At 46.6% G+C, this 17,133-nt stretch overlaps 1 protein-coding gene across 2 annotated transcripts; it reads left to right on the forward strand.

Moving 5' to 3' along the window:
• Positions 1-10,735: 10,735 nt before the first annotated feature.
• Positions 10,736-14,816, forward strand: LOC125530552 (QWRF motif-containing protein 7-like). Of its 2 annotated transcripts, XM_048695030.1 has the most exons (5): positions 10,736-11,210; positions 11,345-11,581; positions 11,687-11,776; positions 11,906-12,013; positions 14,479-14,816. In XM_048695030.1, exons 1-5 carry the CDS (start codon positions 10,761-10,763, stop codon positions 14,539-14,541), a joined length of 948 nt encoding a protein of 315 aa, XP_048550987.1. In that variant the 5' UTR covers positions 10,736-10,760; the 3' UTR covers positions 14,542-14,816. The 2 variants fall into 2 exon arrangements, with proteins under 2 accessions (XP_048550987.1, XP_048550925.1); XM_048694968.1 differs by lacking the exon at positions 14,479-14,816 and having other exon boundaries at positions 11,906-12,249.
• The last annotated feature ends 2,317 nt before the right edge of the window (positions 14,817-17,133 follow it).

Genomic DNA, 17,133 nt, shown 5'->3' on the forward strand with positions numbered 1-17,133 from the left:
TTAGAAGGGGACACGGACACTGCCTTAGGTGCCAACCAATCAACCATTAGATGCAGTGATGATGACGCAGCAGAGAAGACAACAGAACCGCAAGACTTTTAATTCAGTCACAATCGTCTGATTCACTCTCGTTACAACCGATGGGGGGTGTTAGAGATATCATATTTGAGAGTTAGAGATAAAGATGTATTAGAGATGAAATAGGTTTAAATAATTTTTCCTTGTACTCTAAGCCTACCCCTCTCTCATGTACTTCTATATATACCCATATAAGTTCAATACACCGACAATACTGTTGGGGAACGTAGTAATTTCAAAAAAATTCCTACGCACACGCAAGATCATGGTGATGCATAGCAACGAGAGGGGAGAGTATGATCTATGTACCCACGCAGACCGACTGCGGAAGCGTTGACACAACGTAGAGGAAGTAGTCGTACGTCTTCTCGATCCGACCGATCCAAGCACCGTTACTCCGGCACCTCCGAGTTCTTTGCACACGTTCAGCTCGATGACGATCCCCGGGCTCCGATCCAGCAAAGCGTCGGGGAGGAGTTCCGTCAGCACGACGGCGTGGTGACGATCTTGATGTTCTACCATCGCAGGGCTTCGCCTAAGCACCGCTACAATATGATCGAGGTGGAATATGGTGGCAGGGGGCGCCGCACACGGCTAAGGAATGATCTCAAGGATCAACTTGTGTGTCTAGAGGTGCCCCCTGCCTCCGTATATAAAGGAGCCAAGGGGAAGGGGGCCGCCGGCCAGGAGGAGGGCACAGGAGGAGTCCTACTCCTACCGGGAGTAGGACTCCCCCCCCCCCAATCCTAGTTGGACTAGGATTCCCCGAGGGGAAAAGAGAGAGAGGGGGGCCGGCCACCTCTCCTAGTCCTAATAGGACTAGGGGAGGGGGAGGCGCGTGGCCACCTTGGGCTGTCCTTTTCTCCTTTCCACTAAAGCCCATTAAGGCCCATATGGCTCCCGGGGGGTTCCGGTAACCTCCCGGTACTCCGGTAAAATCCCGATTTCACCCGGAACACTTCCGATGTCCAAATATAGGCTTCCAATATATCAATCTTTATGTCTCGACCATTTCGAGACTCCTCGTCATGTCCGTGATCACATCCGGGACTCCGAACTAACTTCGGTACATCAAAATGCATAAACTCATAATAACTGTCATCGTAACGTTAAGCGTGCGGACCCTACGGTTCGAGAATAATGTAGACATGACTGAGACACATCTCCGGTCAATAACCAATAGCGGGACCTGGATGCCCATATTGGCTCCTACATATTCTACGAAGATCTTTATCGGTCAGACCGCATAACAACATACGTTGTTCCCTTTGTCATCGGTATGTTACTTGCCCGAGATTCGATCGTCGGTATCCAATACCTAGTTCAATCTTGTTACCGGCAAGTCTCTTTACTCGTTCCGTAATACATCATCCTGCAACTAACTCATTAGTTGCAATTCTTGCAAGGCTTATGTGATGTGCATTACCGAGAGGGCCCAGAGATACCTCTCCGACAATCGGAGTGACAAATCCTAATCTCGAAATACGCCAACCCAACATGTACCTTTGGAGACACCTGTAATGCTCCTTTATAATCACCCAGTTACGTTGTGACGTTTGGTAGAACCCAAAGTGTTCCTCCGGCAAACGGGAGTTGCATAATCTCATAGTCATAGGAACATGTATAAGTCATGAAGAAAGCAATAGCAACATACTAAACGATCGGGTGCTAACCTAATGAAATGGGTCATGTCAATCAGATCATTCAACTAATGATGTGACCTCGTTAATCAAATAACAACACCTTGTTCATGGTTAGGAAACATAACCATCTTTGATTAACGAGCTAGTCAAGTAGAGGCATACTAGTGACACTAAGTTTGTCTATGTATTCACACATGTATTATGTTTCCGGTTAATACAATTCTAGCATGAATAATAAACATTTATCAGGATATAAGGAAATAAATAATAACTTTATTATTGCCTCTAGGGCATATTTCCTTCAGTCTCCCACTTGCACTAGAGTCAATAATCTAGTTCACATCGCCATGTGATTTAACAGCAATAGTTCACATCACCATGTGGTTAACACCCATAGTTCACATCGATATGTGATAAACACCCAAAGGGTTTACTAGAGTCAATAATCTAGTTCACATCGCTATGTGATTAACACCCAAAGAGTACTAAGGTGTGATCATGTTTTGCTTGTGAGATAATTTAAGTCAACGGGTCTATCACATTCAGATCCGTAAGTATTTTGCGAATTTCTATGTCAACAATGCTCTGCGCAGAGCTACTCTAGCTTATTGCTCCCACTTTCAATATGTATCTAGATCGAGACTTAGAGTCATCCAGATTAGTGTCAAAACTTGCATCGACATAACTTTTACGATGAACCTTTTTGTCACCTCCATAATTGAGAAATATTTCCTTATTCCACTAAGGATAATTTTGACCGCTGTCCAGTGATCTACTCTTAGATCAATATTGTATTCCCTTGCTTAACAAAGTGTAGGGTATACAATAGATCTGGTACACAGCATGGCATACTTTATAGAACCTATGACTGAGGCATAGGGAATGACTTTCATTCTCTTTCTATCTTCTGCCGTGGTCGGGCTTTGAGTCTTACTCAACTTCACACCTTGTAACACATGCAAGAAACTTTTTCTTTGACTGTTCCATTTTGAACTACTTCAAAATCTTGTCAAGGTATGTACTCATTGAAAAACTTATCAAGTGTCTTGATCTATCTCTATAGATCTTGATACTCAATATGTAAGCAGCTTTACCGAGGTCTTTCTTTGAAAAACTCCTTTCAAACACTCCTTTATGCTTTGCAGAATAATTCTACATTATTTCCGATCAACAATATGTCATACACATATACTTATCAGAAATGATGTAGTGCTCCCACTCACTTTCTTGTAAATACAGGCTTCACCGCAAGTCTGTATAAAACTATATGCTTTGATCAACTTATCAAAGCGTATATTCCAACTCCGAGATTCTTGCACCAGTCCATAGATGGATCGCTGGAGCTTGCTTATTTAGTTAACACCTTTAGGATTGACAAAACCTTCTAGTTGCATCGTATACAACTCTTCTTTAGTAAATCCATTAAGGAATGCATTTTTGTTTATCCATTTGCCAGATTTCATAAAATGCGGCAATTGCTAACATGATTCGGATAGACTTAAGCATAGATACGAGTGAGAAAATCTCATCGTAGTCAACACCTTGAACTTGTCGAAAACCTTTTGCGACAATTCTAGCTTTGTAGATAGTAACACTACTATCAGCGTCCGTCTTCCTCTTGAAGATCCATTTATTTTCTATGGCTTGCCGATCATCGGGCAAATCCATCAAAGTCCATACTTTGTTCTCATACATGGATCATATCTCAGATTTCATGGCCTCAAACCATTTCGCGGAATCTGGGCTCATCATCGCTTCCTCATAGTTCGCAAGTTCATCATGGTCTAGTAACATGACTTCCAGAACAGGATTACCGTACCACTCTGGTGCGGATCTCACTCTGGTTTACCTACGAGATTCAGTAGTAACTTGATCTGAAGTTATATGATCATCATCATTAGCTTCCTCACTAATTGGTGTAGTAGTCACAAGAACAGATTTCTGTGATGAACTACTTTCTAATAAGGGAGAAGGTACAATTACCTTATCAAGTTTTCTACTTTCCTCCCACTCACTTCTTTCGAGAGAAACTCCTTCTCTAGAAAGTTTCCGAATTTAGCAACAAAAGTCTTGCCTTCGGATCTGTGATAGAAGGTGTATCCAATAGTTTCCTTAGGATATCCTATGAAGACACATTTCTCCGATTTGGGTTTGAGCTTATCAGGTTGAAACTTTTTCACATAAGCATTGCAACCTCAAACTTTAAGAAACGACAGCTTAGGTTTCTTGTCAAACCATAGTTCATACAGTGTCGTCTCAACGGATTTAGATGGTGCCCTTTTTTCGTGAATGCAGCTGTCTCTAATGCATAACCCCAAAACTATAGTGGTAAATCGGTAAGAAACATCATAGATTGCACTATATTCAATAAAGTACGGTTATGACGTTCGAACACACTATTATGCTGTGGTGTTCCAGGTGGCATGAATTTGTGAAACTATTCCACATAGTTTTAATTTAAGACCAAACTCGTAACTCAAATATTTGTCTCCGCGATCAGATCGTAGAAACCTTATTTTTCTTGTCACGATGATTTTCCACTTCACCCTGAAATTATTTGAACTTTTCAAATGTTTCAGACTTATGTTTCATCAAGTAGATATACTCATATCTGCTCAAATCATCTATGAAGGTCAGAAAATAATGATACCCGCCGCGAGCTTCAACACTCATCGGATCGCATACATCAGTATGTATTATTTCCAATAAGTCAGTTGCTCGCTCCGGAGAACGGAGTCTTAGTCATCTTGCCCATGAGGCATGGTTCGCAAGCATCAAGTGATTCATAATCAAGTGATTCCAAAATCCCATCAGCATGGAGTTTCTTCATGTGCTTTACACCAATATGACCTAAATGGCAGTGCTACAAATAAGTTGCACTATCATTATTAACTTTGCATCTTTTGGTTTCAATATTATGATTATGTGTATCACTACGATCGAGATCCAACGAACTATTTTCATTGGGTGTGTAACCATATAAGGTTTTATTCATGTAAACAGAACAACAATTTATTCTCTTACTTAAATGAATATCCGTATTACAATAAACATGATCAAATCATATTCAAGCTCAACGCAAACACCAAATAACACTTATTCAGGTTCAACACTAATCCCGAAAGTATAGGGAGTGTGCGATGATGATCATATCAATCTCGGAACCACTTCCAACACACATCGTCACTTCACCCTTAACTAGTCTCTGTTTATTCGGCAACTCCTGTTTCGAGTTACTAATCTTAGCAACTGAACTAGTATCAAATACTGAGGGGTTGCTATAAACACTAGTAAAGTACACATCAATAACATGTATATCAAATATACTTATGTTCACTTTGCCATCCTTCTTATCTGCCAATCACTTGGGGTAGTTCCGCTTCCAGTGACCAGTCCCTTTGCAGTAGAAACACTTAGTCTCAGGCTTAGGACCAGACTTGGGCTTCTTCACTTGAGCAGCAACTAGCTTGCTGTTCTTCTTGAAGTTCCCCTTCTTCCCTCTGCCCTTTTCTTGAAACTAGTGGTCTTGTCTACCATCAACACTTGATGTTTTTCTCGATTTCTACCTTCGTCAATTTCCGCATTACGAAGAGCTTGGGAATCGTTTCCGTTATCCCTTGCATATCATAGTTCATCACAAAGTTCTTCTAACTTGGTGATGGTGACTAGAGAATTCTGTCAATCACTATCTTATCTGGAAGATTAACTCCCGCTTGATTCAAGCGATTGATGTACTCAGACAATCTGGGCACATGCTCACTAGTTGAGCGATTCTCCTCCATCTTTTAGCTATAGAACTTGTTGGAGACTTTCATATCTCTCAACTCGGGTATTTGCTTGAAATATTAACTTCAACTCCTGGAACATCTCATATGCTCCATGACGTTCAAAACGTCTTTGAAGTCCCGATTCTAAGCCATTAAGCATGGTGCACTAAACTATCAAGTAGTCATCATATTGAGCTAGCCAAACGTTCATAACATCCGCATCTGCTCCTGCAATAGGTACGTCACCTAGCGGTGCATCAAGGACATAATTCTTCTGTGCAGCAATGAGGATAAACCTCAGACCACGGATCCAATCCGCATCTTTGCTACTAACATCTTTCAACTCAATTTTCTCTAGGAACATATCAAAATAAACACAGGAAAGCAACAACGCGAGCTATTGATCTACAACATGATTTGCAAAATACTACCAGGACTAAGTTCATGATAAATTAAAGTTCAATTTAATCATATTACTTAAGAACTCCCACTTAGATAGACATCCCTCTAATCCTCTAAGTGATCACGTGATCCAAATCAACTAAACCATGTCCGATCATCACGTGAGATGGAGTAGTTTCATTGGTGAACATCACTATGTTGATCATATCTACTATATGATTCACGCTCGGCCTTTCGGTCTCCGTGTTCCGAGGCCATATCTGTATATGCTTGGCTCGTCAAGTATAACCTGAGTATTCTGCGTGTGCAACTGTTTTGCACCCGTTGTATTTGAACGTAGAGCCTATCACACCCGATCATCACGTGGTGCCTCAGCATGAAGAACTTTCGCAACGGTGCATACTCAGGGAGAACACTTCTTGATAATTTAGTGAGAGATCATCTTATAATGCTACTGTCAATCAAAGCAAGATAAGATGCATAAAAGATAAACATCACATGCAATCAATATAAGTGATATGATATGGCCATCATCATCTTGTGCCTGTGATCTCCATCTCCGAAGCACCGTCATGATCACCATTGTCACCGGCGCGACATCTTGATCTCCATCGTAGCATCGTTGTCGTCTCGCCAATCTTATGCTTCTATGACTATCACTACCGCTTAGTAATAAAGTAAAGCATTACATCGCGATTGCATTGCATACAATAAAGCGACAACCATATGGCTCCTGCCAGTTGCCGATAACTCGGTTACAAAACATGATCATCTCATACAATAAAATTTAGCATCATGTCTTGGCCATATCACATCACAACATGCCCTGCAAAAACAAGTTAGACGTCCTCTACTTTGTTGTTGCAAGTTTTACGTGGCTGCTACGGGCTTAAGTAAGAACCAATCTCACCTACGCATCAAAACCACAATGATAGTTTGTCAAATAGACTCCGTTTTAACCTTCGCAAGGACCGGGCGTAGCCACACTCGGTTCAACTAAAGTTGGAGAGACAGTCGCCCGCAAGCCACCTATGTGCAAAGCACGTCGGGGGAACCGGTCTCGCGTAAGCGTACACGTAATGTTGGTCCGGGTCGTCTCGTCCAACAATGCCGCCGAACCAAAGTATGACATGCTGGTAGGCAGTATGACTTATATCGCCCACAACTCACTTGTGTTCTACTCGTGCATATAACATCAAACCATAAAACCTAGGCTCGGATGCCACTGTTGGGGAACGTAGTAATTTCAAAAAAATTCCTATGCACACGCAAGATCATGGTGATGCATAGCAACGAGAGGGGAGAGTATGATCTACGTACCCACGCAGACCGACTGCGGAAGTGTTGACACAACGTACAGGAAGTAGTCGTACGTCTTCTCGATCCGACCGATCCAAGCACCGTTACTCCGGCACCTCCGAGTTCTTGGCACACGTTCAGCTCGATGACGATCCCCGGGCTCCGATCCAGCAAAGCGTCGGGGAGGAGTTTCGTCAGCATGACGGCGTGGTGACGATCTTGATGTTCTACCGTCGCAGGGCTTCGGCTAAGCACCGCTACAATATGATCGAGGTGGAATATTGTGGCAGGGGGCACCGCACACGGCTAAGGAACGATCTCAAGGATCAACTTGTGTGTCTAGAGGTGCCCCCTGCCTCCGTATATAAAGGAGCCAAGGGGGAGGGGCCGTCGGCCAGGAGGAGGGCGCAGGAGGAGTCCTACTCCTACCGGGAGTAGGATTCCCCCCCCCCCATCCTAGTTGGACTAGGATTCCCCGAGGGGAAGAGAGAGAGAGGGGGGCCGGCCACCTCTCTTAGTCCTAATAGGACTAGGGGAGGGGGGAGGCGCGCGGCCACCTTGGGCTGTCCTTTTCTCCTTTCCACTAAAGCCCATTAAGGCCCATATGGCTCCCTGGGGGTTCCGGTAACCTCCCGGTACTCCGGTAAAATCCCGATTTCACCCGGAACACTTCCGATGTTCAAATATAGGCTTCCAATATATCAATCTTTATGTCTCGACCATTTCGAGACTCCTCGTCATGTCCGTGATCACATCCGGGACTCCGAACTAACTTCGGTACATCAAAATGCATAAACTCATAATAACTGTCATCGTAACGTTAAGCGTGCGGACCCTACGGTTCGAGAATAATGTAGACATGACTGAGACACATCTCCGGTCAATAACCAATAGCGGGACCTGGATGCCCATATTGGCTCCTACATATTCTACGAAGATCTTTATCGGTCAGACCGCATAACAACATACGTTGTTCCCTTTGTCATCGGTATGTTACTTGCCCGAGATTCGATCGTCGGTATCCAATACCTAGTTCAATCTTGGTACCGGCAAGTCTCTTTACTCGTTCCGTAATACATCATCCTGCAACTAACTCATTAGTTGCAATGCTTGCAAGGCTTATGTGATGTGCATTACCGAGAGGGCCTAGAGATACCTCTTCGACAATCGGAGTGACAAATCCTAATCTCGAAATACGCCAACCCAACATGTACCTTTGGAGACACATGTAATGCTCCTTTATAATCACCCAGTTACGTTGTGACGTTTGGTAGCACCCAAAGTGTTCCTCCGGCAAACGGGAGTTGCATAATCTCATAGTCATAGGAACATGTATAAGTCATGAAGAAAGCAATAGCAACATACTAAATGATCGGGTGCTAAGCTAATGAAATGGGTCATGTCAATCAGATCATTCAACTAATGATGTGACCTCGTTAATTAAATAACAACACCTTGTTCGTGGTTAGGAAACATAACCATCTTTGATTAACGAGCTAGTCAAGTAGAGGCATACTAGTGACACTAAGTTTGTTTATGTATTCACACATGTATTATGTTTCCGGTTAATACAATTCTAGCATGAATAATAAACATTTATCATGATATAAGGAAATAAATAATAACTTTATTATTGCCTCTAGGGCATATTTCTTTCAAATACAACAAGAAATATCTGGCCGTTCTATAATTTTTACACACATAACTCTTGAAGCTCGGAAATAAGTAGCAATAGTAGAGCCACAACCTCGATAATGGCCTTGCTCCCAGTGGCAGCCGACGCAACTGACGGCGACTGGCAAGGTCTAGCACAAGAAGAGAAGCCACCATAGGGGTTTGCTTGCGCCCCATCCGCAGCACCAACATGGAGCTCAGCCACCGGAGACCAGGGGCGAAACTAGGCCTGGGGCAACTGGGGTTGTAGCTCCAGGCGTGGCCCAACTAGCATCTATATTCATACTATGAAAAAAGTCAGAATATGGTATTGATGTACAAGCCCATTAGCCAAACTCAATCGATCGTCAATTCAATCGATTGATCAGAATAGAAAACTAATCGCGTAGTACACGGTTGACGCTTCGATCTCTGATTTGTAGCGTGGTCGTTCGTCAATCAAGTCAATCAAGAAAGAGAAAAAACATCTCTCGCCTGATCGCGGCAACAGAGAAACCCTCGCGTCGCTTGAACGGAGAGCTCAAGGCCCCAAGCGCTGCGCCGCCGCCCTCGTCAACCGACAATTGGCGATTCCCCGCCGGCCGCCGGGTCCGGCGTCCTGACAAATGATAATCCGTCCTCCTCTTGTTCTTCTGGTCTTCTCCATCCGATTTTGAACTGCAGTGCACGCACTGAGGCCAACGCAACACCCACTGTGCCGAACAGGTAATCTGTAATGTGTAATTTGTATCATCTAATTTTGTTTTCCCTAATTCCTTCATATCAGCCAAACTCAGTGAGTTATATATTTACTTAGTCAATTTTATTTCATTTGTTGTCAGCAAATTAGAAATACAAGATGAAGAGGAGGTCCCGGACAATTGAATCTTTCTTTCAGTCAACATCCAGTCAGCCTTCAGCCAACAACATCCAATCAGTACCAGTAAAACTGATCTTTGAAACAAGACGAACGATGAATGGATGAATCGCCGTTTGGTGTGCTATATCGAGTGTGATGTATTTGCAAGAATTGATGATATTAGGATTATACAGTGCTATCAAAAAATGAGGAAACGCAAGAGGCTACTACCTCGTGTTAATGGTATGATATGTTTTTTTTTTTTGCAAACTTTCATATGAACAATTGATTTAGTCTATGTCCAGTGTCTTGATTTGAAATCCTTGATTTTATGTTTGCAGATTCAGGTCCGTCTACTATTGCTGGTGAAGAAACAATGGCCTTGAGTTAAGTAAGTCCTCACTAATTTGGTACCCAACCATGTTTGTAACGATGCACTTTGTTAAACTATTTGTTTTATGGAATTTCCTCTCTTGATCATAATGAATTTATATTTTGTTTTGAATGTGATTTTATGGCATACTTATAATGCACATTGATGTATGTGGTATTTGACGTTATATTTAGTCAGTTAGTTTTAGGCCTAGGCTTTGCGAAATCCTGATTCCGCCTTTGCCGGAGACACAACAGGAACAACCAAAGAGTCCAAGAGGTTGCCATTGGGCCACCTTAGAGGAAGTGTGGCCTCTATACACCGCCGATGCTCTAAGCCAAACAATAGAATAGACACCAACTATACATCAGCCATCTGTCGTCCTAATAAAGTGTGTAGTACGTAGTATCGTACTACTCCCTCCGTCTAGATACATCCATACTTGCGAGGAGTAATTTGAAACAGAGGGAGTAGCTAGCATGCATCCCTTGAAATGACCCCAATGTAGCTAATCCGACAACAAGGGGAACCGGCATGTGCGTTGCAGCTCTCAATTCAGGACTCTGAACCCCGTTTTGCCGCCGGCACCTCGTTGCTTTCTCCATCTATATATTAATTTTGTCTTGTCCTTGATCGTATTATCGTCGTCCATGGAGTCCAACGGTGACAGCACCACGCGACACCCAATGGCGTCACCTCACCGCCTAGCACGCAGCCCCAGCTCGGCCTCCCGCGCGGCCCCGGCCTTCTCGACCGCCAACTTCGTGCGCTCTCTCCGCAAGGCAGCATCCTTCGGTTACAGGAAGCCCAGCGCCGGCGTCGTCGACGCGGCGGGCACGATGCGACGACGCAGCGCGGACACTGTGGTGATGTCCCCGTGCCGGTCGTCACCCGAGCCGGGCTTCGCTGCGAGGGGTGCCTGGGATCAGCAGACGAGGCGTAGGCGGAGCACCGGGCAGTCGTCGCCTTCCGAGGGCGTCGGCAGAGGGCCGAGCGTGCCGAGGAAGACGCCGGCGACGCCTAAGAAGGAGGACGTGGCGCACCGGGCGCGCGTGCTCACCGCGCGGCTGATGCAGTGGCGGCTCGCGAACGCCCGGATGGAGAAGGCCATGACTCGCGCCACCCACGCCGCCGAGGTGAGCCACGCCGACGCATGCATGCAGTTTCTTTATATTACTACCACAACGTGCAATCATTAACCATACGTAGTAGCTAGTGATGTGATTACCCTGTCATTTTTCTCTGATGCGCGTGGCGTGGCCGCATGCAGAGCAAGCTGCTGTATGTGTGGCGGCGGGTGGCCGAGCTGCGCAACATTCACACGGCGAAGAGAATCGTGGCGCAGCGGTGGCGGCAAAAGGTGAAGCTGGGCAGGCTCCTGCGCCCGCAGCTGCCCCTCCTCGCCGCATGGGAGACGCTCGGCGGGCCGCACTCAGACGCTGTGGCGGACCTCGGCCGGGTGCTCTCCGCCGCCTCCACCTCCCTCCCATTATCCGACGGCGCCCGAGTACGCACTCTCTCACGTAACGCATATACATCTTTAACTTTTCCTGGCGTGTCTGGCAGCACGACAGGTCGGTTGGTAAGTTAAGCTACTACTACAAAAATGCAGGCCAACCTGGAGCTGTTGCACGAAACCATGCTTGCTTGCGCGCGCACCGTGGATGAGATCAAAGCCAGGGCTGACATGTTCTATGCCACGGTACATGCACTTATTCATCAGTTCCTACATGTATTTGCCGGTGCAAATTTCAAGTAGGGACGACTAACCGAGAGACTTTTGCGTGTCGTTTCGGCCCTAACTTCTGTGTGTGCCGCCGGTCGCGTTCAGGGTAGTGTCACCAGCAGCTCTGTCGACGAGCTCGCGAGGACAATGCAGGAGGAGTTGGCAGGGCTCGAGGAGGTCATGCGGCTGTGCAAGATTGTCACTAACCTCCAGGTGGGTAGACGGTCCACGTTCTTGAGCTCTGGCCTCTGGGCTATGCCCCACACTAGAACAAAGCTGGGTTAGGTCCCACCACAACAAAGCCGTTTGATCGTTGTTTTGCCCATTCTCGATCGTCCGAGAAATTCTTACTTTTCGGATCCAACACTGGATCCACGCGGCACTCTACATTTTTATTTCTTCATGAACAAATTTCTAAAAGTTGTCTTCGCATGATATTTTGTTAGCCGAGCGGGCCATGATGGTTTTTTTATTGGTAAACTACAGTCTTTTATATGTGGTTTTGTTATTTCTCAACCATGAGATAATTTTTTATTTATAGTCAAAGTTTTTTTAAGGAAGTATGCTTCTATTGAAATCACAAAGTAATACAAAGTTCAAGTACAGCGTAACACACGCACAAATAACTAAAATAACAAAGAGCAACCTAAAACAAACAGTAAAACATGATGATCTCCAGAGCTCTGTATTATCATCCCTAAACCTTGTGAGAAGACCCCTGCAACACAAGTACCTGCAACCAGATCTAAGCAAGTCATCATTTTCAACCACGGTATGATCGCCATCACGTTAAGAACCATGCAAGATTCCATGTTCTGGACCATCTGCCCCCGCGCCGCTCCCTCCCCGGGGCGACACAGGCGGCGAACCCTCCCAGCCTCTCCTCGCCCCACCCATCCCATTCACCCCCTCGCCGTCGCCGGTGGCCTCCGACAGGCAAAGCTTGCGCGGAGCCGGCGGCGGCAGGGCTCGTGCTCCTCGTCGGTTGCTGTTTTGATGGGGAGATCTCAGGCAGCTGGTGACTGTCCGGAGCTCGTCTTCACGGCGGCGTACTCGATCGTGGCAGCGGTGGTCGCTGGCGCGCAGCGCGGTGTCGCCATGATGGGAGCTCCGTCGTGGGCGTGCGGTCGCGGTCTTGGCCGCCCGTGCGGGCCCAATATGGGTCCTCGCAGGCCGCGGCTGGCGCAGATGGTGGGGGCAAGATTCGGGCTCGGCCGGCGTGCCGTTCGCCGGATCTGGTATGGCGCGATGCTGCGGCTCAGCACGCGGGCTGGTGGTGGCACCGGTTGTAGGTATCGTGGTGGTGCCATGGCCGGTCAGGCAGCGGCGGCGGCCGCGATGGTGGACGATTCGTGCACAAGACGCTTGATGGAGGCCATTGGAACAGATCTGGGTGAAGAGCTGCTCATGGCTGCTGCCGAGGCCGGCGATGGCAGCACTATTCGGTGTCGTTCCCTTGTTAAAGGCATCGCTATTGAGAAGTTTCAGGCCACTAACTGCTACCTCCGGGGGAAACCCTAGATCGGTATATCGGATGACGGCGGCATTATTGTGTCGTTTCCCTCTTGTGGCGTCATTCTTGGAGGTGTACACGGGCTCGAGGGACCAGTGGACGGAATAGTTGGTGGAGCGGTGTTTCATCCCGCACATTAATGGTGGCGTTTCTCGGGGCGTGGCGCGGTGGAGGCTCGGCGCCCGATGTGTGGCGAGGAACTCGCACAGGAGGGTGACGCTATCAGGCGTCGTGGTGGCGTCGATGGCAGAGAGGCCGGGCAAGGTGGTGCAGCAGTACAACACTGAAGATGGAATGGTGCCAGGTGGCTGCGGTGGCCTTATACCCGGCAGGCGTCCTGGTTGAGGAGTGCGCCGGACTGGTAGGTGCCCCATACCTGACAGGCGTCCTGGTTGGGACCTCAGGTCTTAGATGTTTAGGTTTGGCTGCGATGTTTGTTTGGTATTACGCACAGACTATCAGCGCCCCTTCATCAATTGGATAGGAGTAGCGACAGTTGTTGCTTAGACGGTGGCTTTAGTCTTACTGTTGTATGATTTTGTAAGGTCTTGTGAGCATGATTAATATAGTGGCCGTATGCATCGCTCAGATGCAGAGACCGGGGGTCCTCCTTCTTTTATAAAAAAAACTCACTAAACTGCTAAAATGTTGCAAGATGATGAACATTTTTGCTTAGTTCTGTGTGAATAAATTTGTCAAGTTGTCTTAATTTGTTTTCTCAATTGAGCGAGGCATAGATAACAATTTCTAGTTTTTTGCATTTCCATGAACAAATTATTACATAAGAGTAATATGGTTGTTACACCTTTTATTTGTGGATAGTTGTTTACGCCTGTTTGGGAGAATTTTTTTTTTAATGTGTATGAACAAACTTCTAGAGTCCAGAGGCAGTGTGAAACATAATTGCCACCTTCGGTGGTAAAAAAATGTTCATACCATAAAATTAATGAGTTCATTGCAGAGAAGGGTGTGCATTTTAGATTTTTAGTGTTAAAAGAAGGGAGTGAGTGCATGACTAGCGTTGTGCATATCCATGCATGCAGCGTGGTGCACATTTGCTTTTTCGTTAGCCTTGTATGCTAGTACTTCTTTTCAATTTTCCATTTGAAAAGGCTCACACATATTCCTAGATCACAACCGAACACTCTTGGATCTATATTTGCAGGTTCAGGAAGTAAGCCTCCGAGCTAATCTAATTCAGGCAAAGCAAAAGATTGACTACTCCTAGTGCTTGATATGACCGGGATCCCCACGTCGCCCTTTTATCACCAAAGCGGAGTGCCATCATGACGGGAGATATCATCACAAATAGGAGTTAGGACCGGCCGGTCCCGTACTACAAGATTCAAGTATGTTTGTCGGAAATAAATTATGTAGATGAGGATCATGAGAGGTGCGGTCCCATGTTGCTATATTTCGGTAGAGTTAAGGTTAATCTAGAACTCTTCTGTGACTTATCTATGTGTATGATACTGTAATTTGAGATGTTCGGTGGCTAGTCATATCGACGAGTTGTATGTAAAGGGCCTCAATATGACTTGCAGCGCGATGATACACAAACTGGAAAAGTTGTAAACCAAGTTAAGGACACATTTAACCCGCAAAAGAAAAAAAAAGTAAGGACACATTTTACTACAACGTCCGTTAGTTCTACCGGCCGTTGTTTGTTGCCGTCAACTGTGCATACTATGGCAAACGTGTGGTTCCCACAGGGTAGTATAAACCACTCCCTTCATCCCAAAATGTAATATAATTTTTAACATTAACGGAGATAATAGAAAATAATACACCAACATAAATAATGACACATTTTATGTGTGTAGAAAGAAATATGAATGCAAAATAAATGATGCGCTGCGCCCAACCCAGCACCCAAGCTAATTTTTGGTGTACTGGTTTTTTTAACATTATAGATACAAGCGCTCATATATATGTGCATACACTCATCTTATGAATGCACACACGCATATTCTACCTTTATGACCACCTCTAATTTTTGGTGGGGCTAGTTAGAGAAACTACAACGGGATGACCCAAATAGACGACGCTATTGTCCGCTTTTTGTTCGTTTGGGTCGGCCGCCCGCCCTGCGTCCGCCCTCTTTTAGATTTGGGTCGGCAGTGCGCCCAACGCGTCGACCCATTTCATGACCGCACGCATAGATCATGCCAGCGGCCATGTTGTCGCCCTGGTTTTGGCGCTCTAGCGAGCGGGAAAGGTTCGCACGCGCAGGGAAAAGTCGGCCTAGCGCGCGCTGGTTTTGGCGCTCCACCACGCGGGAAAGGTTCGCGCGCCGGCGCTCGTTATTAAGAAGGCGCTCCCTCCACACTCTGTCCACCGCCCACTCGTCTCGCCCCCTCTCACTAGCCTCGCCGCCTCTGCGCCACCATGTCGATGCGCTGTCTGGGCGCTTTCGCGGAGTCCGCGAGCGCCGCTCCGGCGCCTTGTCCTCTGAGATCTGGTTTGGCGAGAAACGCCTCATTCTCGGCACCTTCGACACCGCAGAGGAGGCGGCCCGCGCGCACGACGCGGCGGCATGACGCCTCCTGAGGCCTCGCCGGGAGATGAATTTTCCCGACGTGTCGAGCCAGTGGGCGCAGGATCTCGCGCCTCTCCCGCGGCTTTTCACCGACAAGGATCGTCGTGACCACCGGAGGCGGCAGCGTTGCCTCGCCATCGCCAAGATGGACGTGGAAGCCATGGTGGTGTGGTGCGAACGCTTCCCGCAGGACATCGTCGACGAGCGTCAGTTCTACAAGCAAAGGAGGACGGAGAGGGAGGCGAGGAGGACGGAGCGAGCCGCCTATCGGGAGGACAAGCGTGCGCAGAAGCAGGACGCTCAATTGAACCTGAAGCTAGGAGAAGCATCGTCCTGGGACTCTGAGAACGAGTGGTATGCTGACGCCTACATTCAGATGTCGGAGGAGGACATTACTGAGTCGGAGTCAAAAAACAATGAGTAGTTAATCTTATCTTTTATCTGTCTATACTAGAACTATCTATGTATCCTTTTTTTTTATCGGAAAAAATGGCCAGCGGCGTCGGCGATGAAACAGGCGGGCGAAGGTGTGCTGTTGGATGGGAAAAGGCCAATGTGCCACCGCAACGGGGCCGAAGAGAAGAGAGGGCGAGCGCGCGCGTCGGTCTTGTGTCCGCGTCGACACAAAACCAGCTCAAAAATGAACCGGAAATGAGACGACAGGAGGACAAAAGCGAACATGTGTCCGTTTGGGTCGGCGCATTGGGGCAACTTTTTTGTTAAAGCTGACCCAAACGAAGGACGATCGACGAAATGGGTCGCCTCAATAAAGTTGCTCATAAGACAATCGACTAAACGCAGACCATAACTTTGTTTTCGTCAATTTGTGTATTAGCCAGGTTTCTTTGGGGCCGTTGTGTCGCAGAACCTGTGGTTGGCTTTATGCAACGGGGACGTAGCTTCGGTGCCTTAAAGATATCTGTCTTTGAATAACTGATATATATACCAGCCAACTGTTGAATTCACATTTCATAAATACAAAGACAGGTGCTTAAGGCACGGAAGCATTATCCGTACAATGGGTAGTTGGGCATATGTACTCTAGGTCTCTGAAAGAGACGTCCAACTACTTTAATTGGTGTATGGTACGAGCTGATAATGCGTGTGTACAGGAAGATTGCTAGGACATGCTCTCACCTGAGATTGCTCCAAGCTGACCACAGTCACCCTCTGGTACATGCGTACGTGTTTGGAAAAGTTGGGAGTGTTTGCCTAAAACTGCTACACCTACGAGGAAGATTGCTGCCTAACATTTTTTTACAGAGAGACACACTTCCTTCC

Source organism: Triticum urartu, chromosome 1 (genome assembly GCF_003073215.2).
Source record: "Triticum urartu cultivar G1812 chromosome 1, Tu2.1, whole genome shotgun sequence".
Lineage (NCBI taxonomy): Eukaryota > Viridiplantae > Streptophyta > Magnoliopsida > Poales > Poaceae > Triticum > Triticum urartu.

Coding starts and splice junctions, on each gene's coding strand:
- LOC125530552 (XM_048694968.1), top strand. CDS start 10,761: ATGGCGTCACCTCACCGCCTAGCACGCAGCCCCAGCTCGGCCTCCCGC. Junction 11,582..11,686: donor CATTATCCGACGGCGCCCGA/GTACGCACTCTC, acceptor ACAAAAATGCAG/GCCAACCTGGAGCTGTTGCA. Junction 11,777..11,905: donor CTGACATGTTCTATGCCACG/GTACATGCACTT, acceptor GGTCGCGTTCAG/GGTAGTGTCACCAGCAGCTC.